The 27,642-nt window shown below is 40.4% G+C and overlaps 1 protein-coding gene across 2 annotated transcripts in view; it reads right to left on the bottom strand.

Moving 5' to 3' along the window:
* The window catches only part of LOC149154247 (phosphopantetheine adenylyltransferase-like), a 277,427-nt gene extending 251,063 nt beyond the window's left edge, over positions 1–26,364 (bottom strand). The window contains exons 1-3 of one of the 2 annotated variants that reach the window (XM_089440855.1): positions 26,210–26,364; positions 25,803–26,068; positions 25,518–25,589 (exon numbers count right to left, since the gene is read on the bottom strand). In XM_089440855.1, the coding sequence (XP_089296981.1) occupies positions 25,518–25,589; positions 25,803–26,068; positions 26,210–26,324 (453 nt within the window). In that variant the 5' untranslated portion in view covers positions 26,325–26,364. Of the gene's footprint in view, positions 1–25,517; positions 25,590–25,802; positions 26,069–26,189 lie in introns of both variants that reach the window. The other variant, XM_089440856.1, reaches the window with a different exon arrangement.
* Between the last annotated feature and the right edge of the window lie 1,278 nt (positions 26,365–27,642).

The following is a 27,642-nucleotide window of genomic DNA, read 5'->3' as shown; positions in this document are numbered from 1 at the left end:
TCAGCCTAGAATCAAAAGACCAAGAAAAGGTTTCCTAACGATGAATATTAGCAATCAAATGGAACAAGAAACCTTCAACAAGCCCCCAAGTTGAAGCCTAGGGCAAACAAAGATTTCCTAGGGTAAGAGAATTTAGCCTTAGACTTAATGGATTAGCCACTAAAGGGAGTTGATTTTGAGGCAATCAAGGCTCCTTCCAATGTTGAATCCTTCCACAAGGCCTAATTCCCAATCTAGGTCAACTCGTGCCCTAGCCCTTGTTGAAAACTGTAATGAGAATGGTTTCCTTGTTGTGTGTCTTAATTCAAGGAGCCTCAACGAGTTTCTCCTTGAGCATGCACTAGTTCCTATGAGTTAGGAGCTAATTCTTAAAAAGTTGGAGTTCTTAAAATTTATGGCGAATTCCTAAAACTTAGGAAGTGTTCACAAAGCAGTTAATTGATGTGTCAAAGTGGAAAGTCGAGTTATTGGTATTGTAGTGCGAGTTAATTGAGGAAAAGAACTTGTGGTTGAGTCTCAAGAGATAGGATGAGTTGCATGACTAGTTAACTCATGCTAACTCAAACAATCACAAAAGCAAACTCCTTAATTAGAAACTCACCAAATTTGGCCATTCGAATTGCTTTAAAAGGAGGAGCAAAGGTACATTGTTACTCATTGTTTCGTGAGCATGGGCTGCTGAGACAAAGCAACAGGAGTACACACAAGGTTGTGTGTGAGCTGTGAAAATTCCAATACCGAATCCTATTGCAGCAACTGGGAATTATTCTCCTAATTGTTAATTTAATTTAACAATTTATTTACTGTTTTCTACAGCAAATACTGAATAAATCACATTGCAATCTACACAAATAAAACTGCGAAAGAATAAACGTTGGAAGAAATGCTAGCACACACATAAAAATTAAAAATTAAAAAAAAAATTGAACAAAAGTCCTCGGAAAAACCCCAACTTGGGAAAACCTGTGCAGCAGCTGAGGGTTTTATTATTAAGCAGCAGTGAAATAATCTTAATATAATCTGGATGCCGAACACTAGCAATCCTGCAAAGAAAATACTGGCAAAAATCTAGTGAGGAATGTTCCTCACCCCACAGGGAAATTCGGGCTCTAACCTCAGCGCCAAGTGATCCGTCCAAACTGGCTCTATGTAGCTACTACATCACTCTAGCGTAGTCCCTTTTGCACTCAGTCTGAATCAACCTCTCCTCAAGTCATCTGGTCTGCTGCTGTCTGGAAAAGTGTCTCTCCTAGCCTCTGGAACATTTGTCCAACTTCTGGCACTGAAACTCGTCTTGCCCCAGCAAAATCGAAACTGCCTCTAGAGGCTACTGCACTGCCCCAACGTCAACCTCTCTGTGGCTCTTTTGCCTCTCTGCAAATGCACTCACTGGATCTAGAAATCTTCCTCTGGCTTCATTGTCTCTGCCCCTTTCTCACTGCTTCGATCTCTAACTCTCTCTGGCAACTGATTGTTGCTACTCAGGAAATCAATCTGCTCAGAAATCGAACCTCTCAAGTGTCTTCTCCAAGTGCCCATCGACTTCTTATAATCCTCTGTTGGGACTCCAACGGCCAAGATTAAACCTTAATCAATGGCTAGGATCATCTTGAAGTCGATCCATGTGAGTTTCTAGATGATTCTCACCTTGACTTAATTAAAATTGATTAATTAACCATATTCTCTAAGTTTAGACTTAGGAAATATTTCAAAATTGGTTAATAATCTAATTAAGTCATTTCTAGGCGGAATTTCCAGAAACAATTTCTAGGTTTTGGAGATCTCATGTTTTCTAGCCTCTCCACCAAATTTTGTGGCTAGAACACATATGATGCTACAAAAACTAACAATGTGAGCACGGCCTGGTGAGACAAAGCAATCGGAGTACACACAAGGCTACTCACTGTGATAGGAGTTCTAATATGTTCCAATATGTACACACATGGCCGAATTTCATTTTTTTCCCTGTGCAATTCCCTTCTTAGAGACCCTGCCTCCTGCACTGTTCCTTTAGTATTTATGCGCTTTCCTTGGGTCTGCTCCAAGATAAAACCCACACCCAGGTATGCTCCTAATAGGGCTCAGCCCTTCCTGAACAAAACAGAGATATTGTGGCCTCTTTCACAATTGTAATGTTCCAAAATAGGAAAAACAGTGATATGCTCATTGATAGGAATTCCAATATGTTACAATATATTCATTGATGATTTCTCAAGGAAGACATGGATATATTACTTGAAGCATAAGGATGAGGCCTTTGATATGTTCAAGGACTTCAAGGCTTTGTTCGAAAATCAAACAGGGAAGAAAATTAAGATCTTCGGGTTTGACAATGATGGAGAGTACATTTCAAATGAATTCATAGATTTTTGCAAGAAAGAAAGTATCAAGAAGGAGACGAGTGTGCCCTATAATCCCAAACAAAATGGAGTGTCTGAGAGAAAGAACAAGTCTATTGTAGAAGTTGCCCGAGCCATGCTCCATGATCAAAAGATGTCGAAGTTCATTTAGGGTGAAGCAACAAATACAACAGTAATCGTTCAAAACAGGGTGCTTCATCAAGCATTGGACAACAAGACTCCCGAAGAGTATTCACAGGTGTCAAACCCGACATTGCTCACCTCCGTATATTTGGCTGCCGCATATATTTTCATGTGTTGATAGACAAAAGAAACAAGCTCGAAGCCACTGGAAGAAAAGGCACGTTTGCTGGGTATTGTGAAGATTCTAAAGCATTTAGAATATATAATCCTGGTCAAAGGAAGGTTGAAATTAGCAGGGATGCAACATTTGATGAAGAGGTTGCCCTTGGGAAAGCAAGGGACTTCCCTCCGCCTCCTCCACCTGAGAAGGAAAGTCATGATATCAGTGAAGACAATATCGCCGATATTCGGAAATATCTCGATATTTTCGGGGAGACGAGATATCGCCAAGGAAATATCACGATATTTTGTCTCCCCGAAAATATCACGATATTTCCAAAATATCGGCGATATCTCGGGAAAATATCGCGCTACGATCTAAAATATCGCCGGGCAACAGCAAAAAATGCCGCCGCGGCTAGAAAAGGCCAATTTTGTTTTTTTTTCAATCATTTTCATTTCTGATTGCTGGAGAAGGAAGGGGAGAGCTATGTGCTTGCTGCCAAGGAGGGTTTGAGTGTTGAATAGCCATTATCACCACCAACAACGAAGATTTTGTTGATCTAAGATTGAAGAACAGTGAGACAATTTCATTTCTTCCATTAAAAGGTATGTTCAAATAAACCCCTATGTTAATGAATTTTTTGATAGTTTTAGGATTATTCTTGCTTGCCTATTTGCCTACAATCATTTTGCTTGTTTTTTTTCCATTTGCTATGATTTTCATGCCCACAAGCAAATGCAAGGGTTTTCTCCATATTTGGAGAGCAAACTCCATTTTTTTTTAACTTTCAAATGCACCCCCTTATTGTCATTTATGGTTTTTCATTGAATTCACATTGCAAATAATGTAGCAAAAAAAATATTTTGTAAAATGATGTGGTTAATACTTATTAATTCCAATTTTTGTTTTGGTGCCCTAAGTTTGAGTTAGCTCACTACAAAATTCAAATATGCCAAAAGCCTTGGACCCATTTTGGGAGTATGGAGACCCTGATGGTGGGACAAATCGGGCATATCTTACATGCAAATTGTGTGGGACCAGGGTGACAGGAGGGGTTACACAATTGAAATACCATCTGTCTAGACTCACTGGACATGATGTTGGGATTTGTACAGTTTCTAATCCGGAGCTTATACAAAAAGCTCTTGAGGCAATTGATGAAAAAGACAGAAAGAAGGAAGAGACAGAAAGAAACAAAGTTGAACGTGCAGGTAGATCTTTAGGGATACCTTCTCCTGATTTTGATGTTGAGGGTAGTGGGAGGGGCTCCACAGCATCACTTGCTACTGCTAGTGCGAGGTCATCATTTTTTGTTCCACGAAAAGACATGGATCACAACCTGGCATAAAATCACTTGTTAAAAAAAAGGAGAAGCAAAAAGAAGATAGAGTCATGGGGAGGTGTCTTTTCTGGAGCGACTTACCTCTCAGCATCACCAAAACCAATCCATTTTGGCAGCCAATGTGTGATGTTATTGTTGTTGTGGGCCCAGGGTACAAAAGTGCTACATATGAAGAGTTGCGGGAGCCAATTCTTCAAGTAGAAAAGCAAGACATCAACTCTAGATTGACGGAGTTGAAAAAAACATGGGAAGTTACTAGATGCACAGTGATGTCTGATGGTTGAACAAATAAGAAGGGTAGGACCCTTCTAAATTTCTTGGTACATTGTCCTAAAGGTACCATGTTTATTAAATCAATGGATGCATCAGAACATATCAAACATGCAGCAACGATATGTGAGTTGTTAGATGGGTTCATTCGGGAGATTGGTGTGCAGAATGTGGTGCAAGTCATAACAAACAATGCAGCTAATTATGTGTCTGCCGGCAAGATGCTTATGGAGAGGCATCGCACATTGTTCTGGACTCCGTGTGCAGCACATTGTCTCGATTTGTTGCTTGAGGATATGGGGAAACTCTCCTTCATCAAGGAGGCGGTTGATATGGCTAGGAGCGTCCCCAAGTTTATTTATAACCATGCTTTTGTTCTTAGCCTCATGAGGAAGTTCACTAGAAACAAGGAGTTGCGACGTCCTGCGATCACACGTTTTGCCACAAACTTTATTACTCTTCAATCTTTGCTTCGATGTCAGTTCGAGTTGAAGCAAATGTTTGTGTCTGATGAGTGGCGTAATTGTAGATACAGCAGGAGACAAGACAGGAAAACCATTGCAAAAATGGTGTACTCTGAGACGTTTTGGCGTGGAGTAGAAGAAGCATGCTCAATTAGTGAACCTATAGTAAAGGTTCTCAGATTGGTAGATGGGGAGAAGCCTGCAATGGCTTATTTGTATGAGGCCATGGATAGGGCCAAGGAGGCCATTCGTTCTTATTATGCAGACAAGGGTTCTGCTGGCCTTGATAGGCATATGATGTTACGGGATGTGATTGATAGTCGGTGGACAGGGATGCTTCTTCGACCCATTCATGCAGCAACACTCTTCTTCAACCCCACATTTTCATACAAATGCGGCTTTGATTTTGATGGCGAGGTGATGGAAGGGCTCCATTCCTGTATTCATAGGATAGTACCTGATCCTGAGCTTCGTTGCAAAATCAATCGCGAAATACAGTTTTATCGAGATTGTGTTGGCCTATTTGGCTTTGATGATGCTATTAGGAAAATGACCCTCTTCATGCCACGTAAGTGACAAGTGATCACTCATTAGAAATCAATTTAGAATTTCCTTACTTATAACTCTATTTTTTTTAAATTCAATTATGTAACTTTTATTTGAAAGTTTAATTATGTTTTAAGTTTTTGAATTTTTAATTTCTTTATTTTGTTGTAGATATTTGGTGGCGAAGCTATGGTGCAAGGGCACCAAATTTGCAGAAATTGGCCATAAGAATCTTGAGTCAAACATGTAGCTCTTCAGGGTGTGAGCGCAATTGGAGCGTATTTGAGAAAATACACACAAAAAAGCGCAACAGGTATAACTTTGAGCTTCAGCCTTCAATTGAGCAATTACACATTGTAATTTTTAATTTTTAATTTATGACCTTCAAGTGTCAAGAGTCGAGAGTCAAGACTCATTAGTTTTTTTGACACTCTTACAGGTTGGAGTTCGCACGCTTCAATGATTTAGTGTATGTGCATTACAACATCCAACTTCGAGTGAGGCAAATAGAAGCACCAATGCATCCAGATGCCATTTCCTTAGACAATATTGATGTATTGTCTCAGTGGAGGGTGGAGTCTGAGGAGCCCATCTTGGAGGAGTCACCTTCATGGTTAGAGCCAGATGATCCATTAGAACAGGGGCAGCAAGAGGAGGAGGACTCGGAGGAGGAGCAGGAGGAGGAGGAGGAGGACACTGTGGGAGCATTAGCATCAACACCATCTATAGCGGAAGACACTGTGGGAGCATCAGCATCAACACCATCTGCTATAGATATAGAAGAGCACAGCTCCATACCTAGCACTCATTATTTGACATTAGGTGCAGAGGTAAGGCCAGGGCCTTCTACTACTAGGGGCAGGCCTAGCAAACAACCCATCATGTTTTCCCGTAAAAGGGGGAGAGGGCAGTGATTTCAGATAGATCACTGCTAGTTTTATTTGTTATGCTACATATAACTCATGATGATGAGATACTTTTATATATGTGATGTTATTTTGTATCGGTTCTCCACATTTGAGTCCTTGAATGGACAATTATCAAGAATCAGCAGAATTTGGTATCGCCTTTGATGTATCATTTCTATTTGACATCAAATAATCAGTGCTTTCTTCATATTTATGTGCCAATGTGTTTATTTCATGTTGTTATTGCTTTATATGTTTAAAATCTGAAAAAAAATGAATATATTATCCATTTTTTATGCTTGCCGATATTTTCGCCGATATTGCCGATAAGATGTTTCCTGGACCCTTGTCGATATTTTGCCGATACCGATATTTTCAACACTGCTTCAAGCCCTCTCAGTTTGTATTCCTTGAATCTATAACCCTTGGATTGGCACTGGTCTTAGCAAAACACCATCCAATTAAATATAAAATATATCTTACATCATTGTTTTGATAAGCCTGATTCTCCATCTACACTTGAGCTTTCATTGCATAGACTTATCAATCCAATCTTAGAAAAGGCCCCCTTGTGCCAGAGGAGAGACAGCCTAAAGCGAGAGAGGGAGCTACTATGGTGAACCATGACAGTGCGTAGCCCCTCTAAATTACCCTGGGGTTGCACTTGTGTTTTAAGCCTTTACCACATGAAGTGAAAGTTCAAGAGGTGACAGGTACCACCAACTTTCCTACACACCATAAACTCTGGAAGACACCCCAAATCAAAACATAACATCATTATGATTCATGAAGAGTGATTGCTGGTGTTGAGCAATTGTTTGAAAATTTGGTGACTGAAAACTCATAACAGCAGAGGATTTTTGGCAATTTTTTCATCGACATTGTACACATTGGAAAGCATTCTAAGTCTAGATCTTAGCTCTCATGGGCAAAAAACTGTAACAGTGGTTTTTTGGCAATTTCTCACTAGATAAGGATTTTTGGCAATTTTTTCGTTGACATTGTAAGCATTGGAAAGCATTCTAAGTCTAGATTTTAGCTCTCATGGGCAAAAAACTGTAACAGCAGTGGTTTTTGGCAATTTCTCACTAGATAAGGGGGGTGGAAACCTGTACCAACTGTTATTTTTTGTTGATTTCACAATAACTATAACATCAAACTGGGAATTGTTGTAGAGGCCATTTCTCGAGCCCATGGGATATTGTTTCTGTCATAAATTACAGTGTAATTTAGCATTTAACTTATTTATAATTCATTGTTTGTTTTTAATCATTAACCATTGATTTAGAAAACCCCAGATTTTAAAATAGTTATTCAGCATCGTTTCGATATTTGGGGTTGGGTTCCATGTTAGGATTCCCTGACGTACCCTGTCATCCCTGAAATCTTGGGTGTCTCTGCACAGTGCAAACATGTTGAGTATATGTCCTTGCATACCTGCATCCCCACATACTTGGTGGAACATTTTTAAAAATCAACGAACCATCTATGATTCACACCTACTGAATCCTGCTTGGAACTACTGGAATTATTCTTCTCTGCCCTCCACCATTGTTGTTGCCAAGTTTGAAGGTAATAGTCGCCTCCTTTAAAGTAAAGGCTCTCAGTGTTAGCTCTGGATTAATTGGTTTTATATTGTGCCCATGTCTTGTGCTTTTAAAGAAGAAATTGATGAATTTTTCCACAAGTTCAGAGCGTGACATGGAGGTTGGGCTGCTATCAGAGGAAAGCAGATAAAAATTTGGTTCTGAGAAAAATAACTTCCTAGATATTGCTCTTCAGAAAACAACTGTTTGTAAGGTTTTAGAAGAGTTTGGCAGGAGCCAAACAAGTTATGGTGAAAAGTTTATTAAACCATATGACCTCTGGAACTCCCAGGAATTTTAGGGGGCTCAAACACTGTAAAGTATAAAGTATAAACAATGCCTGTATACAGGCTAGGCCTGTCACAATTTCCCGTACCATATGTGTTCGGGTAGATGCGTGGTGAATCAGATACTGAGTTTTGTTATCTACAAAATTGCCAGAAATTGATTCTCCGTATCTTTAACAGAAGCTTATATGGAGATGCTAATTTTTTGTGAAATAATTATTGCTCCATAGCTGCTGTCATGTTCCTGTAGCAGTTTACACAGTGGGTTTGTTGTAGTTCAGTGCAAGCTTGTCAGACATGGACTTGGGGATAACTAGGCATGACAGCAATTAGGGACTAGTGAGTAAGTCCCTAGTGGCTATCATGTTGAAATGTAACTAGGTTCAGTCTTCATAATGACATATATAATGTTGATTTTATGTATTCAATGAAAAGAGAAAAATAAATTTATTATTATTGTTCTTGAGGCATGGGTTTCATGCTCAAATTTATTTTAGGTCAAGCTTCCATTGAGAGCTTCTAGGATTTGTCATTGAGTCTATAAAAGTCAAAAGAGTCATTGTCATGTATTGAAGACCCATTTGGGCATGTTACATATTGTAAAGAAATTTATTTGAGTCAAGTAAGGTCAAGAAACCCTCCAAGATCAAGTCAAAATGTATGCATCAAGTCGGTCCTAATATGTCAAGTCGGCCTAGAAGCTAGGAGATGTCAGCCTATTTTGAAGGAGCTAGAAGGCTATATATAGAAGACTAGTCGACCTCATTTGGGCAGAACATCACACACAAGAACACTCGACCAAGATCTCTGAAATCAGCGAAGGAAGAAGGAGACTAAGCGAAGAGAAAGTGCCATATGTCAAGGACTATTTTTGGGTTAAATATCTCTCAAGTGCAAGCTGAATCTAGGGCATCTATTGCAGAAAGGATATCAAATTACAGTCATGCTAGAGAAGCCGAATTCTGGTATTGAAATAGACTAAATTGAAGACCAAAATCTGGAAGAGAAGAGACCTTGCACAGAGAAGGAAAAGAAGGATCAAATCTACGCTTTCTGTCTCACACGTGCAAGAATTGCAGGAAGCTACAGGCAGCCAAAAATTTCAAGAAGGAAATTTATCTAGTATTGCAGAGCCGAGGACAAGAAGGAGAAGGTGCAGCAGTTGACTGTGTTTGACTTGATGAAGAGCAAAGTTTGACTTGATCTTGGAAGGGTTATTGGTCAAGGGTCTAGGTCTTGGAATTTGTCAATTGAATATTCTATAAGAAGAAGAATTCGTTTGGGTTTTCCTCTTAAGATTGGAGAGGTTTTGGCCCTGGCTGATCGCCTATATCTTGTGTCCCTTGTCTCATTGTTGTTTATGTTTTGGTAACTGTTTGATGAAGAGAACACAATAATAGTCAAGCTAAAGAAGAACCTAATAAGAAAAGATTAAAAAGTATTCACAAGCAGTTATCATAAGCTAGAGAAATCATCTACACTTGCTGCCCTAGATTTCTCAACATGGTATCGGAGCTAAGGTATCAAGTCAAGTAAGGGCAGCTCATCAGAGGACTGAAGCTCTAGAAGATCTTCAAAGGCATCAAAGCATCAAGAAGATCCTCTCATCTCCAAGACAATGACTACATCATCATCAAGGAAGACATTTTCATCAAGAAGTAATCAATCAAGCATCCAAGCACAAGCTAGAAGAGCAATAAAGGAAGACAAGAAACCTATTTGATAGCAAAGAAGAAGAATCGAAAGGTTTGGGACTGTTTTGGGCCTCCTACTCTTCAAACGTGCGAAGAATTTCAAAGCTACAATCTGCTGTTAGGAAACCAAGTTGCAGCACTATCGAAAAATTAAGTATTGAAATTTGATGCCAATAAGGACTGTTTTCAAGGACCGAGTTTACAAGGAAAAAGAAGAAGGTCAAGCGAGGGAGTAAGAAGGCTAATCTCACCATTTTTGTCATACTTGTGTGGTCTAGGGTTTCTGTGACAAGGCCAAAAATTGCAGAAGCTTCAGATAGGTCGAAGTTGCAGTAAGAAGGGGTCAAAGTTGCAGTTAAGGAGTTGAAAACAAAGAGGAAATTGCTAAGATCTTTTGAAGTCCAAAGTTCATTACAAAAAGGAACAAGAGTCTGGACTCTGAACTATTGTTACATGAAATCAAGCATTCATCATCTACAGATTCTGAGATCATATCACCCTACAAGTCATACATGTGGTGGATCTCTGTCAAGGATTCAAAATTACTAAAAGTTTAAAATAGAGATCTCTCTATCTCTGTGATAGCATAGATCTCATCTTCAAAGATATGTCCTTGTGACATCACTTCTCTAGTATCTACTATATTACAAATTCAAATCCTGTTGGTGACCAAGTTCATGTGGCAGTCACCTATCTCATACATATCTGATCACTGTAATGAAGTTTGAAAGATTCAAGGAAGCAAACATGAAGAACTATAGTCATCAATCAGATGTTGAAACTGTAAACAGTGATATGCTTACAAATATCACTTGTATGAAGATCTGTGAAGCTATAGGAACATAGATCCAATATTAGTGAACAAAGTCTCTATGGTGATCAATACTTGGAAGAAGCAGCAAGAATATCTCACACCCAAAATTAGATCAATAATGATGGTATCTGGAATTGCAAGTCATCCTGACAAAGGTAAGTAACCATAAGGTAGGTATGGTATATTTTTTAAGATATTGTAATGTTCGAGGGTAATTTTTCTAGGGTTTGTTGTGGCCTAACAATTTTATTGGCAATTTATTCCTCCTTTCCTAGCAATATAAAGAACAGTATACCAGGTAATAATTACGCAGACAATAAAGAATGCACAATATTCCAGGGTTAGCAATTGACAGGATGTTAACATACACTGAGCATAGAACTTCAATACAATGGATTCAATTAAAAAGTGCCAACCGAGTTCCCAATGTCCAATCCACTTATTTTCAAACAGGAAACGAATTCAATAGTTCTGTAGATTCCTATTGTACTATGCAGTATCTAAGTCTTTTATTTTCAAACAATCCGATTCACAATTAAGCCAGGCCAACAGTTGCCCATCCAAACACCACTATCCACCATTGCCGGATCATATTATCAGAGGATATGCTTGCTAATAGACCTTACTCTCCTCCTGGTATATTACAGACAGACTTTCCCATTTAACCAAAAACTTTGCTGCACTTCTCTGCAGGGGAATCCGCAGATCAGAATTTCCTCTTGCTTTGATCTGATCAACGCAGGGGTGCCTCACTGTCCACTTGATTTCAGTCGCACCATCCTACTTCAAGCTTGCAGACCTGTTAATGATCAATCAAAAAAACCCTAGCCTAGAATTTCGTCCTTCTTCCAGATAATTCTTGTGCACAAAATTAAGGGATAAGAAACCATGCTGGCCCTTGGTTGATATCCTGGTGCCCAAACAGAGATGTTTCTGCCTTAGAAATAGTTAGAACTGGGCCCCGCAAACCTCAGGGGTCCTCACTTCTTCAAACAGAGATTTCACTGTCTTAGAACTGTGCCCAACAACCATTACAGAATTCGCTGCCAAAGGGAATTAGAGCCGAGATGGATAAATTCCACAGAGCCCCCGCTGCTCAGATAGGCACCAAACCTTAATCCCTCAAAACTTACTAATAGGAAGAGACCAGAACTTCGTTCCTCCTTTGAAAATATTCCTGTGCCCAGAACAAGAGAGAACAAAGAGAAAAAGGTCAATTAGGGTGGAATCTTTCACCACCGAAAATGACAAGAGAAAGGGGTCTTGAAACCCTCAGAGCTAATGCTCAAAACAGATGAAAATGATCCACACTTGATGCCTCCAAATGAATCCAAGCCTCCTTAATTTATAGACTTCTATGAGGGGTCTCACTTTCTTAAGTGGTTGAGTGTGTCACACTCAAAGCCCCAATTTCGGGTTTTTTGCCCAACTTACCCAAAACTCGCCCACAATGGGGTTCTGGGGTTTTATCCCCTTTTTTGGAGGACTACAGCCTACGGGGACAGATAGGCTACTAAGTCCATTGGTCCTCAATTCGTTGAGGACATCACAAAGCCCCTGCCCGAAATTGCTTGCCCTCAAGCAATTGCAAATTCGGGTGTTGCAGAATCTGTTCTCCTTCCCATGTTGCATCCTCCTCCAGTAAATTCTTCCATTTGATGAGGTACTCTGGAATTACCCTTCCCCTTAACTTCTTTTCTCGAACGGCCATGATCGTTTCTGGAATCAATTCCAATTGTCCTTCCTCATCTAATGGTGGCAACTCAACAGAAGTGGTGACCTGCTGGCCTATAGCCTTCTTGAGGCACGATACATGAAATACATTGTGGATTCTGCTATCACTCGGTAGCTCCAACTCATACGCCACTTCACCCACTCTTCGGAGAATTTTGTAAGGCCCATAAAACCTTGGCTTCAGCTTCTCTGCCCCGCTCTTCTTGAGTGTAGACTGTCGATAAGGCTGCAATCGCAGGAAAACAAGATCCCCTACCTCAAAACTGCGCTTTGTCCAGTGCTGGTCTGCGTACATCTTTTGTCAATTCTGAGCAACTTGAATATTCTTCTTGAGTACCCTAAGAATGTCCTGACTTTCCTGTATCCAATCCTTGGCAAGAGGTGCCTTACTGTCTCCGTAGATTCTAACGATGGAGGGTGCATCATACCCATACAGAGCCTTGAAGGGTTGTCATTCCAATGGATAGGTGGTAGGTGGTGTTGCAGCAATGCTCTCCAAGGTGCAACCACTTGATCCATGCCTTTTGCTGACATGTCACATAGTTGCGCAAATACCCTTCAATCCATTTGTTTACAATTTCTGTTTGGTCGTCAATTTGCGGATGATATCTGGTGCTAGGGGTTAATTAAGTTCCAACCAGTCTGAAAAGTTCCTACCAGAATGCGCCCATGAATCTGCTATCACGATCGTTGACTATGTTCTTCGCAACCCATGTAATCTAAAGACTTCTTTGAAGAAGAGTCTACCACTTGCTTGGCCGAGTGATCTGCTGAGATAGCTAAGAAGTGTGCGAATTTAGTCAATCTGTCCACCACGGTGTATATGCAATCATTTCCCTGTGCTTTGGGTAATCCTATGATAAAATCCATTGATATGCTTTCCCATTTATGTTCTGGGATGGGTAGAGGTTGGAGAAGACCAGCAGGAGGTGTATGCTCAACCTTATTTTGTTGACATGTCATGCATTCCTTGACATATTTCATCACATCTTCCTTGAGTCCCTTCCATGAGAATCGCTCCCGTATCTGTCGGTATGTCTTAAAGAACCCTTGGTGTCCAGCCAAAGGAATATCATGTGTGACCTTAATAAGTTTCTCCTTAAGTATAGATTTAGCGACTAGATATATCCTGTCTTTATAGTAAATGACGTCATCGACTATTTTATGCATGTCATCTTGGATAATCCTATCGAAAAGCGTGCAAGCAAACTAGTTCTTAGCATATTCAGCAGAGAGGTGCCCCTTCCAATCTTTTGTGAGCTCCATGAGGATATAAGCAGTTGGTTTCTTGGAGAGTGCATTAGCCACCACGTTTTTCTTCCCTTTCACATATTCAATGCAAAATCGTAAGGTTGAATTTTGCTTACCTATTTATGTTGTCGCTCATTCAGGTCCCCTTGTCCCAAGAAATGTCACAGCCTGTTGTGGTTTGTCCTGACTACGAAACTATTACCCACCAAATATTGTCTGAATTTTGCCAATGCGTGCATGATGGGCAACATTTCTTTGTCATATATGGAGTAAATCCTTTTTGTATCTTCTAGATTCCGACTTTCGAATGCGATTGGATGACCATTCTGCATTAGGACAGCTCCTATTCCTTCTTTAGACGCATCACACTCTAATATAAATGGTCGTCCAAAGTCAGGAAGGGCTAGTAATGGACACGAGCTCATTATTTCTTTGAGCTTGTTGAATGCCTTGTCAACTGCTTCTGTCCACTTGAATGCCCCCTTTTTTGTCAAATTTGTCAGGGGCACACTTAGCTGGGAGAACCCCCTAATGAACCACCAATAATAGCTGCAAAGCCCAAGAAACCCTCATAACTCTATTAGTGTCTTAGGTGTAGGCCAATCTACTATTGCTTGGATCTTCTCCTGGTGGACCTGTACCCCTTGTGCACTGATCATATGCCCTAAATAAAGAATCTTTGTCAACCCAAACTCGCATTTGGATGCTTTGGCATAAAGGGATTGTTCCTGCATGATGCTCAAAATCTAATCTAGGTGTCTCAAATGATCGTCCCACGTCTTACTGTAGATGAGGAGGTCATCAAAGAATACCAACAAAAACTTTCTTAGTTGCCTGTTGAAAATGCTATTCATGCATGATTGGAAGGTGGCGGGGGCATTGGTTAGCCCAAATGGCATGACTAGAAATTCAAAGTGTCCATAGTGGCAACAAAATGTTGTTTTGGGCACGTCTTCCTCCCGAACTCGAATTTGGTGGTACCCGAACCATAGGTCGATCTTTGAGAAATACGCTGCTCCATGTAACTCATCCAGTGATTCATCAATTCGAGGAATGGGGTACCTGTTTTTGATGGTCCTTTTATTAAGTGTCCAATAGTCAATGCAAATTCTCCATGTGCCATCCTTCTTTTTTACCAAAACCACAGATGATGCGAATGGGCTTGAGCTGGGCTAGATATGTCCCATATTCTTGGATAGTTTTTTCTATCTCATCTTTGAACTTCTTTAGATGTTGGTACGGTGTGGTGATCATAGGGTTAGCTCCTTCTTCCAACTCAATAGTATGCTCAAATCCTCTTTTAGGAGGCAATCCTGGAGGAATGTCATCAAATACTGGAGCGTGCTTGTCTAGTATTTGTTGAATATCAACCCTATATTGTGGTTTATCATTGTCGAGAATCTTTTGGGTCATAACCTTATATTTTGTTGCGTATGCTATATCCCCATGCCTAAAAAGGGCTTCCATCCTTCTGGCTAAAACGACCTTCGGTCGGCCATTTGACATGCCTCTTGATACGACCTTACTGTGATTTGGTGCTCTAAATTCCATTTCCAACGCTTGGCAATCCATTGTGTTTACCCAATGAATATAACCATTGAACACCTAGTACCATGCAATGTTTTTAAAACTGGAACCGGTGACCGGACCGGTCCACCTAATGAACCGGTTTACCGACCGGAACCGGTCTAACCGGGACTGGTTTGGTCTAAACGAACCAGTTTTAAAAAAATATATTAAATAATTAATTTTTATTGAAACAAAACTATTTTTAAGATGTAAAACCATGATTCCAAGCCAATAGAGACAAAATATGCAAAGTTTGCTCATTTATATACCATGTAAAGGTGAATATATCAAAATGGCACTGAGTGCAATACATATCATCGACAAAATAGCAAAATACATAAGAAATGAGGCTCTAAATGGCCTATAAAGTCCAAAAACAATGTTGCAAGCTATGAGGCCATTAGCCTACTACAAGTCTACAGCGTACACATGATCAATCATCAAGTTCATCACCACTACTAGACACAGGATCATCATCAGGAGCTACATAGACATCATCTGGTTCAGAGTCTGAGGATGCCTTAGCCTGATCTACAACCTCAGTATCAATGCCACCAATGACAATAGAAGTGGACCTAATGGAAGCGCGAGTTTGTCGACTTGCATGACTAGTGCCTTCCATTGGTTCTTTGCCTTTCCTTGATGCCGCTACTGATCCTGGTTCTGATGCCACCACATAATCTGCTTCATCCCCCGCTAAAGCCATGTCGATATCAAAATCAGCGTCAAACACAGGTTCTTCAGTCTCCTCCACCCATTCTGATGTTGGATCAATATCGTCCAACACAATGGGATCTAGATCGGGAGTTTTTCTCATCATTTGGAGCTCCGATTGTATTTATTGTTTACCCCCAAACCATGAAATCATGAAAACCATTAAGTCTGCTGAATTTTGAGTGAAATCTAAAATTCTAGTTTCTCCATATGAAATCCAATGAGGTCGAAACCACTCTCAAACATCTTGAGTCATTTCATGGTAATGTTAAAAATTTAAGTAAAAGGATGAAAATGAAAATTAAAGGAAATGTCACTTTTACTTTAAGAATTTAACATTACCATTTATTGCCAACATTGTTAGGGTTGAAACACCCTTAGTTTCCCCCCAAAAACCCTAAAACACAGTCAGAAATATGCTATTTTAACTTTACGGTGGGCTTGCCTAAAACCGGCCGGTTTGATACAAACCGGCCGGTTCCGTCCTAAACCGGCCGGTTTTCACCGGTTAGGGCAAAAAAATGGAGAAATGGGCATTCAAACCGGGTTTTTTGGCCGGTTTAGACCGGCTGGCTTGCTAACCGGCCGGTTAGACCAGTAACCGGTTTTTAAAAACGGTTTTTAAAACATTGGTACCATGTTGAGGTCTACAAGATCTATTACATAGAAATCATTTGTAAAAGTATGGTTACCAAGAGTTACACTCAAACATGGGATCATTCTTGTGCAATCCAAGTTGTACCCGTCTGTAACTATCACATCCAAGCCCTCAAACTCTTCAGTGGGAAGTCCCCTTTTTGCTACTAGTGCTGCATCAATGAAGTTGTGTGTGGCTCCTCCATCAATTAGTGTTGTGATGTGTTGTCCCTTGACGACTCCCCTGACCCTGAAGGTGTAATACTTGGGCGTGCCTGAAAGAGTTGCAATCTTGACTTGTGGTTGTGTCTTCTTTTCTCTACTGAGGCTTTCCTCTTGTGGCGGTCCTTCTTTGGAGCTGTCAGGGTTTTCTTCATCCTTTTCTTCCTTTTGTGGTAGCTCTTCATTGATACTTAGAGTGGCCTCTTCTTCTTCCTCGTCATCAAAAAGTACTTTGATGTAGTGAATCTTCCCCTTTCCTAAACAACAATGACTAGGTTCCCATGGTTCCCTGCAAGTAAAACATAGATTTTTCCTCCTCAGTTCACTTCAAGTTTCCTCATCTAGTCTGTCTCTTTTGGGCCCATCACGTTGGAAAGGCTTCTTCTCCTTATCTTTTGGAGGGATGAAAGGCTTGGATGGAGCCTTAGCTTTAATGGCTGCATTACCCAAGTCTCGAGTCTTCTTGATGGCTTCTTGAAGAGTGGTGGGATTGAATGCTTTGACCCATCCTTGTAGGGGCTCAACTAATGCTTCAGTGAAAAGCATAACTAATCGCTCTTCAAATATATTTGTTACCATAGTGCGTTCAAATTCTGCAATAAACTCTTCATGTGACCCTGTTTGCTTAAGTAGTGCTAGTTCTCTGAAGTGGATTTCTGGGTTCTTTCGGTCAAATATTTCAATCAGCCTTTGTGTAAAATCTTCATAAGAGGTGATGTTAGCATGTCCTAGGGTCACTAGACCATGATACCACCATTCATGTGCCTCCCCTTCTAGATGTAATGTGGCAAATTGAATTGCATCTGCTTCAGCCATAGGATTGAGCCTGAAGTAGGTGTCCAATTTTTGCACCCAAGCCCTTGTTGTACATTTAGATGATCCATCAAATGAGGGTAAAGGAAGTTTACTCACCTTGCGGGCTAATTCTCCATTAAGTTGTCCCCAGGGTCTATTCCTGTATCGGAAGTTGCTATACTCGTTGAAGGTCATAGTTGCTCGAGTATTTTCTTCCAATCTTGCATAATCTTGAGCATAATTGTTAAGGAGTTGATTTGGCTCAACTGCTTCTTGGGCTGCAGGTACATGATTATTTGTGAATTGTGGTAGGAGTGGTCGGTTGCTCTTTTGGCAGTTTTCTTGGGTGTTGGGCGGACCAAGATTATGGTTCCCACTTCCCTCCATGGTAGTATTATTCGCAACGACATTTGGCTGTCCTGTGAGGTGAGCGATCAACATTGCGATTTGTTGTTGCCCTTGGGTTAATACTTGTGCTATTTGTTGTTGCCCTTGGGTTAATACTTGTGCTATTTGTTGCTGCCCTTAGGTTAATACTTGTGATATTTGTTGTTGCCCTTGATGATGCAGTTGTTGATGCATATGTTGCCGCCCATGTATCAATTCCTGAAGTAGAATACCAGGGTCATGTTCTTCTTGACTTGTTCTATCTCCCATGGCGGAACAGTGGCTATTCCTCTTTTTTTCTTACAGTGACGTTGCTTATATCCACGGGAAGCATGCAAATCTCATGTACTCACAGTGGGCAAGACGCTTTACTCTGATCCCACTATAATGTTCTGGGGTAATTTTTCTAGGGTTTGTTGTGGCCTAACAATTTTATTGGCAATTTATCCTCCTTTCCTAGCAATATAAAGAACAGTATACCAGGTAACAATTACGCAGACAATAAAGTATGCACAATATTCCAGGGTTAGCAATTGACAGGATGTTGACATACATTGAGCATAGAACTTCAATACAATGGATTCAATTAAAAAGTGCCAACTAAGTTCCCAATGCCCAATCCACTTATTTTCAAACAGGGAACGAATTCAATAGTTTTGTAGATTCCTATTGTATTATGCAGCATTTAAGTCTCTTTTTTCAATCAATCTAACTCACGATTAAGCCAGGTCGACAGTTGCTCATCCAAACGCCATTATCCACTATTGTCGGATCATATTATAAGAGGATACGCTTGCTAACAGACCTTACTCTCCTCCTAGTATATTACGAATAGAGTTTCCCATTTAACCAAAAAAATCGTTGCACTTCTCTGTAGGGGAATCCGCAGATCATAATTTCCTCTTGCTTTGATCTGGTCAACGCAGGGGTGCCTTGTTGTCCACTTGGTTTCAGTCACACAGTCCTACTTCAAGTTTGCAGACCTATTAATGATCAATCAAAAAAACCCTAGCCCAGAACTTCGTCCTTCTTCCAAATAATTCTTGTGCACAGAATAAGGGATGAGAAACCACGTTGGCCCTTGGTTGATATCTTGGTGCCCAAACATAGATTTCGTTGCCTTAGAAATAATTAGAACGGGGCCCCACAAAACTTAGGGGTCCTCGCTTCTTCTAACAGAGATTTCGTTGTCTTAGAACTGTGCCCAACAACCATTACAGAATTTGGTGCCAAAGGGAATTAGAGCCGAGATGGATACATTCCACAGAGCACTCGTTCCTCAGATAGACACCAAATCTTAATCCCTCAAAACTTGCTGATAGGAAGAGACCAGGACTTCGCTCCTCCTTTAGAAATATTCATGTGCCCAGAACAAGAGAGAACAAAGAGAAAAAGGTCAATTAGCATGGAATATTTCACCACCGAAAATGACAAGAGAAAGGGGTCTTGAAACCCTCAGAGCTAATGCTCAAAACAAATGAAAATGATCCACACTTGATGTCTCCAAAGGAATCCAAGCCTTCTTAATTTATAGACTTCTATGAGGGGTCTCACTTTCTTAAGTGGTTGAGAGGGTCACACTCAAAGCCCCAATTTTGGGTTTTTCACCCAACTTGCCCATAATGAGCGCTTTAGGGTTTTATCCCCTTTTTTGGAGGACTACAGCCTACGGAGACAGATAGGCTACTAAGTCCATTGGTCCTCAATTCGTTGAGGACATTACAGATACTTTGGGTTGAAGATATGATTCTAGGGTTTGTTAGTCTTCTAGGGAAAATGAACCTTAGCATGACGTAAAGAGCAAATAGAATCTAATCTAGGGTTTGAACTTTAGAAGCCCTAGGGTGACCTCTTGATTGCATGAAAACCCTAGAAATCTTGGCATCATGTTTTGGTATTGTATTCTTTGCTTGGGGTACTCGTTAAGTTATATTGCAGGTACAAAATGAATGAGTTTATCCTTTGATAAACATGATGGAAAGAGGGAACTATACGGATTTTTTAGATACTCATACTCTATTATATGGATAGCAAGGAGAAGTAGAATCTTTGTCATGGTTAAGGAATTACAGTCAATAGAGTATGATGGGATGCATCACATTAAAAAAAATGACATCATGATAGCATACGATTGGAACAAGCGCTCATGTCATCATCATAAAAAGCATGAAAGTTAGCTGAAATAGAAATCTATGGTAGTCACCTATAAAGGATGTAGCTCTTGGTAACCTCATTAGAAGCATGAGTAGTACTTATTGGAAGAAGAAAGTCATCTAGTGTAGAGCTCATCATGCATCATTCAAAAGGAGTATTTGCAGGATGAGGATGATCAAGATCCTCTGTTGGAATCTTCATTGAAAGGTTCACCTACTGAAAGAAGCAAGTGTCTCGTTGGGAATTCCAACTTGTATGGAATTCATGGAATGATGATATGATGTCAAAAGAAGTGAAGCGGGTTAAGATGATTGAAGTTCTTTTAATCAAGGAAGTTGTTGAAGGAACTCTAGATGACCTAAAAGAAGAAAATGAGGTATGTATGCTTGTGAGTATAATCAAGAGAAAGGGATCTCCTCCTTTGAAAGGATGCATGAAGGCATGGTTCAAATATTAACTAGAATAAATCAACATAATATGTCCTCGTATAAAATATGAAGGGGTTGACAAAGTTGAAGGAACTATGATTGGAAGTCCCTGGGAAGAAACGTGTGAATGAAGAAAGGAAGAGATCATGAAAAATGCAAATATGGAGAAGGAAATCAACACACAAAGAACTAAAAGATTTGACTATCATATCTCCATGGGAAAATTATAAAGATGTTGATAAAATCTGAAAAAAAAAGAGACCCTTGACATCATATATCCTTTTGGAGATGTGTCAATATGTATACAGGAAGTTGATGCAAGCAAGGAGATGTCATTTATGAAAGACGATCACAAAGGTAATTTTGATTTAATGTGCATTTTCTATTTTTGAACGATATATGGATGGGCTAATGCAGGGCTACCAAGGGAAGAGTTGTAGATGTCATCTACAAGTGGTATTCATGTGGTAGGATGAAAGATCTTGAAGGAAACATGGCATGAAGAATGTAGCAAGGTATGGAGGAAGGCCAGATATGGACTGATGGATCACTTTCCAATGAAAGAAGGATGACATCACTGACATGATTCATGAATGAAAGTGATGGATGGTCGATGCCCTACGAAGAAGTCCCAAAAAGATGAAGACTCCTGAATGATGAAAAAGAAGTTCATGACATCAAAAGGAGAAGCTCTTCAAGCAGCTGATTGTCCCATGATCTCCACCTAAAGAGCTATTGGAAGCAAGTCCCTAGTCAAGAGGGAGCTTGGTCAAGTCACTGATTAAAAGGGCGCTTGGGTACATTCCTTTTATAGGAATGGGCACATTCCTTCATTGGAATGGATATATCCTCCCTAATTGAGAGGGAGAGATAGACACATCATTCTTGTCTTCACTTGGGAAGAAAGAATGGAGGATTGGGTAAGCATCTGGCATTCGATACTCTTTGAGGATGTGGTAGGACATCCAAGATAAGAGTAGTCATAGAGGACCGATATTCTTTGAGGACTGGGAATCCAAGATAAGAATAGTCCTGGTGGAACATACTCTGAGAGAACCCGGGTGGGGTATGTTTCGAGAGAGACAATGATGAGGGTGTCTATAAATCATTGGTCTCGCCAACATTGTGCTTTGATCTTGTGGAGAGATAGAGCGGTTAGTCAAGGCCTTGCTATGTGACAATGTTCAATCATAGATTGCTAAATAGATGGGTTACCAATCCGACTCTTCTTATGAGAATTCTTCAGATTGAGAATGTCCAAGTACCTTGTATGGATTATGAATACCTCCCTAGTTAAGAGGGAGTGTTAAAATATGTAACTAGGTTCAGTCTTCATAATGACATATGTAATGTTGATTTTATGTATTAAATGAAAAAAGAAAAATAAATTTATTATTATTGTTCTTGAGGCATGGGTTTCATGCTCAAATTTATTTTAGGTCAAGTTCCCATTGAGAGCTTCTAGGATTTGTCATCGAGTCTATAAAAGTCAAAAGAGTCATTGTCATGTATTGAAGACCCATTTAGGCATGTTACATCTTAAAAAGAAATTTATTTGAGTCAAGTAAGGTCAAGAAACCCTCCAAGATCAAGTCAAAATGCATGCATCAAGTCGGTCCTCCTAATATGTCAAGTTGGCCTAGAAGTTGGGAGATGTCAGCCTATTTTGAAGGAGCTAGAAGGTTATCTATAGAAGACTAGTCGACCTCATTTTGGCAAAACATCACATACAAGAACACTCGACCAAGATCTCTGAAATCAGCGAAGGAAGAAGGAGAATAAGCGAAGAGAAAGTGTCATATGTCAAGGACTATTTTTGGGTTAAATATCTCTCAAGTGCAAGCCGAATATAGGGCATCTATTGCAGAAAGGAGATCGAATTACAGTCATGCTAGAGAAGTCGAATTTTGGTGTTGAAATAGACTAAATTGAACACTGAGATCTGGAAGAGAAGAGACCTTGCACAGCGAAGGAAAAGAAGGATCAAATCTACCCTTTCTGTCTCACACGTGTAAGAATTGCAAGAAGCTACAGGCAGCCGAAAATTTCAAGAAGGAAATTTATCTAGTATTGCAGGGCCGAGGACAAGAAGGAGAAGGTGCAGCAGTTGATTGTGTTTGACTTGATGAAGAGAAAAGTTTGACTTGATCTTGGAAGGGTTATTGGTCAAGGGTATAGGTCTTGGAATTTGTCAATTGAAGATTCTATAAGAAGAAGAATTCGTTTGGGTATTCCTCTCAAGGATGGAGAGGTTTTGGCCCTGGCTGATCACTTATATCTTGTGTCCCTTGTCTCATTGTTGTTTATGTTTTGGTAACTGTGTGATGAAAAGAACACAATAATAGTCAAGCTAAAGAAGAACCTAATATCCCCAATGAGGGTGATAAACCAAGCTAATGAAGTAATGCGTGGGCATTCATGACTACCACCTAGCTGACGGTGCGAGGACCGGCCTCCCCATCCTCTCAAGGCACCTTGTGTACGGTAGGTGTTATTGATGTTTGTGCGAAATCTCCATCAACATCGAAGCACGTGGGAGGTGGGGTCCGTCGAAGATTTATGGAGGGTGGCGAGGTTTTCTACAAGGCAGTCTGGGCTTGGTATAGTTTTGGCAAATGCAGCTTAAGCTTTGGGCACGAGAGTGGATAGTTCAGAGGGCACCCTGTCTGGGAAAGGTGGCGATTTCGATGCCGACGTCCCCTCCTCTGCTTACAGGTGTGTATTTTGGTTAATTGCCTATTTGGTGTATGGTCTCTGGTTCTCTTGGGTGAGAAAGGATTCGGACCTCTGGTTCTAAAACCCATTTGCTAGTCTTGTTGTGGATGCGTGGGTATTCATCCGCATCGGAGTGGAATTTGGCTTGCTATCCTCAGTAGTTCTTTCTCGAGGTTCAACAAGGTTTTGTAGTTTCTGTGGAGAGGGTATGTTGGACTTAGGGTGGTTTGGTTAGTGGTCTTCTTACAAAGGGTGGGGGACGGTGAATTGTGGGTCCAGTTACTTGTTGCTGGTTTGGAATTGTGGTCCCCTGCGTTTATCTTGGGTTGGCTGTCTATGGTCCTACCGGCGTGGGTGGGGTGACTCTCTACAGTTGAAATTGTAGTTTGTGTAGCAACACGTTGGTTAGCTTTGGCCCTTCTCAGCGACGTCAATTCTGCCATAATGCATCTGGTACCTCATATTGCTCGTTCTTCTTCACAGCTAAAGCTCAATTTGGATGGTCTGGGGGGTCGGGAGTCTCCCTTGCAAGTGGCAGTGGTGACCACTAGCTCCGACCGGGGCGGTAGCAATGCTGGTCGTTCGGGTCGGGCGATCTCTGGGGCTCACGGTGGTCGTGGTCGTGGTGGCTCGGTGGCAGGCCGTGGGAGTCGCACCTTGCGGAGCCAGCAGCGGGGTGGAGCGATACACCGCGACGGCTCGGGGCGACGAGGGAAGGCACGTAATTCAAGACGTGGAGACAAGATTGTTGTTTGGAAAACTGTCAGGATTTGATTCACTCAGTTCTGGAACGCCTAGAAACCTCGGAGCGGGTGCGGCAAGAACAACATAAAGAGCTTATTGCCACATTGAACAAAATGCACTACTTCTAGTGCCATGTCTGAGAGCGCGTCGTGGTGGTCTAGCAAGGCCAGAATCTATTATCCAAGAAGGTGGAGAAGTTGGAGGCATGGATGGCCCACTTTGAAGAGCACGTCCAGTGCTCCTTCCGCCATCCTCCTCCTCCAGGAACAGCTCCGGACAACCCAACCTCCATTACTTCAGATGACTAGTATGGTTACATGTGTTTTACTTGTTTTATGTGTTTACTAGTGCTTTTGGCCTCCTAAGTTGTGGACTGTGTCTTTAGTTGTTTTTTTGTTTCTTTGCCATATGCTGATTGCGGTAGTTAATAAACCTGCTCAAGGTGAGACTACCTGCATTTTGCTACTGATGTACCTCTTTTTTGAAGAATGAATAGAATCTTGACTTACCAAAAAAAAAACAACAACAACCTAATAAAAAAAGATTAAAAAGTATTCACAAGCAGTTATCATAAGCTAGAGAAATCATCTACACTTGCTACCCTAGATTTCTCAACATATCATGCTCTTATAGAAGTTTACGCGGCGGGTTTCTTGTAGTTCAGTGCAAGCTTGTCAGACTCAAACTTGGAAATGACTAGGCAAGACAGCAACTAGGGATTTGTTCAGCAACTTGGAAATCTCCGCAGCAGACTTGGGAATATCTCTGCCAATAACTGGGAATAACTCAAGGACTTGGAAAACTCGGCACCAGAGTCGACAGTCATTTGAGTAATGGTCAATTCAACAGGTCAGCTGACTCTGCACCAGACTCGAGATTATAGTAACCTTGGTTCAATGCATATAACTGTATTGCAACTTTGTAGCCAGAGGTTGTATGAATGAAGTTATAATCTTGTAAGGAGTTACTGACCATTATATAAATGAGCCTTGATGTGGCAATTATTAAATTTGAAAATTCAGTAGATGTTGGTGGAATTAATTAATAGTTTCTAACTTGCCACTGCCTGAGGCAGCTATACAAATAGGCCTTTTATGGCGTTTACTGAATTAAAAAAAATCAGTAGATGTTTGTAGGGTTAATTATTTTTTTCTAACTAGGCAGTGCCTGAGCCAAACATATATTTTGACATTAATGTGGCACTTATTGAATTTTAAAAATTCAGTGGATGTTCGTGGGATTTATTAATAATTTCTAACTTGCCACTGGCTGAAACAGCTAACTGTCCTGAGGACTTCCTGTCATATACCGATCATCAATTACTGTGTTCTGAGGTGAGAATGCAACCATAATAAGCGATGATAATGGGGGAGTACGCAATGTGGTTAGGAATGTCTCAAGCAGGAGATGTACGTCCCAGACTCATGAATCCAATGAGGAGGATCCCAATAGGCTTCAATCAGTGGAGCAGATCATGCAATGCCCAAAACTAGGAGAGGGAACTCCAAAGCGTTTACCAAAAGACCAAACTGAGGTTCGGCATGGTAGCTACTATAATCAGTTCCATTGCAATAGCTTGTAAATAGAAAAATTCAAGGGCATTAAACTGACCTCTTTATTTTCCAACATTGGCCCAGTGCATACCCCCACAACAACTCTGACCCTTGCCAATTCTGCTGCAGCCTATACCACATTGAAATGGTAATTAGTACAAATCCAATCTGATATCAAAGCCCGTGTTTAACAGAATGGTATGCACCCCAACAAATTTCAGTAAATTGACTTCTTCGGGACTAAGAATTGTCACGACTACACAGATTCACCTTGTGGGTATTTGTCAATGCCTTAGAGTGTTCAGAATTCCTGAAGTTTTGGGGCGTGGGTGTCAGAGAATACCTTGAGGAGACGACGATGACCATCGTGCAGTCTGTCAAAAGTGCCTCCTAGGACAACAGCATCATAGGAATTGGGTGGAGACTGAAGCTGTGGAGAAGCATAAGTATCCATATTTCCGGAGTTGTTTCCGCACTCCTCGTTTTGCCGGTGAGGCATTTGATCCAAAGACACTCTTGCACTGGTTGAGGCCTTGAGGCCTTCTGACGAGTGAGAAAAATTGCAACGTGCAAAGGAGGGATTCTTCTGTGCCTCGCAAATGCAATTTCCTGTCACATAGAATTGTAATGTTTAAGGATCACTTAACTCAGCTCGTGGACTTGTCTCTTGGGCGCAAAATTTCCCCAAGGAATGTACGCGCTCTCAGGAGACAGAAACAAGAGAACTTACGCTAAGGCAGCACTATTCACCTTTCTTCCGTGGTGAATAGGAGAGCGAAAACAGAATTGGCATCAAATAAGAACCATGGTGAACAAGTGAATAAGAATCATGGTGAATAAGTGAATAAGAGCAGCACTGGAACATGGTGCATGTATCATTGAAGCGCTCCGAATTTATAAACGATTTTTGTGCATCATTTCTGTACGATTTATATTTTAAATGAAATTTAAATCGTTTATATTATTAGCCGTGTAAAATACGCTGAAGGAACTTTACTATTTTGAAAAACTAAATCATTAAAATAAATATTATATAAAGATCCATTTCCGTCTAAAGCCAGCGACTCGTTCTCTCCGACCGCATAATGTGTTTGGTCACTCTAATCTCGCTTTGTCAATCTTAATGAAAATATTTACCCACTCAATATTGTTCCTAACATCCATTCACAACAAAAAGAGTTTATTGGAGCTAGTATTTCGTGGAGGGCAAAAGTTCTTATTGCTCAATTAAGGACCAATTCACATCAACTTCGATGTGAAATAGGACGGTGGAAAGGGTCTAAAGAAGCTTGGGAAGAAAGAGTGTGTACATTTTGCACATCTGGGGCTGTGGAATCGGAAAAACATTTCATTTTGGAATGTGATGCATTCAAAGACATTAGAGAAAGTTATGAGAACATGTTAGCATCAGTTTCTTGGCATTGTCTTTTTAGCAAAGGAATTGTTGGAAGGTTGGGTCATCTCATCATCGATTTGAATTGGAAAAGGACTGAATTGCAAAGAGCGAAAAACATGCAACTAATGGTCTCATAGACTATTTTTAGTCTCGTGGACCTTAAAATATCATTTCATTTCATTTCACCAATTTCCTATCCTTCCAAATATAATGGAGTTTTGGTTCCATTTTAAAATGGAGATGTTTGACATCTCTGCAAGTTTCAAATCTAGTAAGAAATTTGTTAGCAAGACATTTGGTGTTAGATAGAAATAGTCAGAAAATTTGTTTTGTTTAGTTTAATGGAGATAGGGAAATAGTCTGCAAATTTGTTGTTTTTTTTTATTATTATTAAAAGGTTTTTGAAACTGTTAAAAGGGTAGTTGCCAATCTTCTGGAACTTCGAGAAAATTAATATACATTTTTTGAAGATAAGCGACAGGTTAATTGAAGTTCAATATAATATTCCTGTATGAATAAGAAATAAAGAATTTAACGGTCAACCCATGTTTAAGGCTCAGATCTACTGGAAGACATACAGTTACTCCATTTTCATTACCCAACTAACACATGCATATGTATTGACTTATTACAAGATGCACAGTACCATTCACGTGCATTTGACATCAATAAAATCTGCCCCATGGTTTAAGAGCGTGAAGTTCGTTGTTACAGTTGTAATTTCTAATCCACCATGGATGGTATTTGTTTGCGCCAAGTAATTCTGTGAAAATGAAACAGGAAATGA

This window comes from Pinus tabuliformis, chromosome 9 (genome assembly GCF_031772625.1).
Source record: "Pinus tabuliformis cultivar Carrire ecotype Pingquan chromosome 9, CPIR1, whole genome shotgun sequence".
NCBI classification, from domain to species: domain Eukaryota; kingdom Viridiplantae; phylum Streptophyta; class Pinopsida; order Pinales; family Pinaceae; genus Pinus; species Pinus tabuliformis.
The sequence above is the reverse complement of the archived record's forward strand: the minus strand, read 5'-3'. Positions and strand labels throughout refer to the sequence as shown.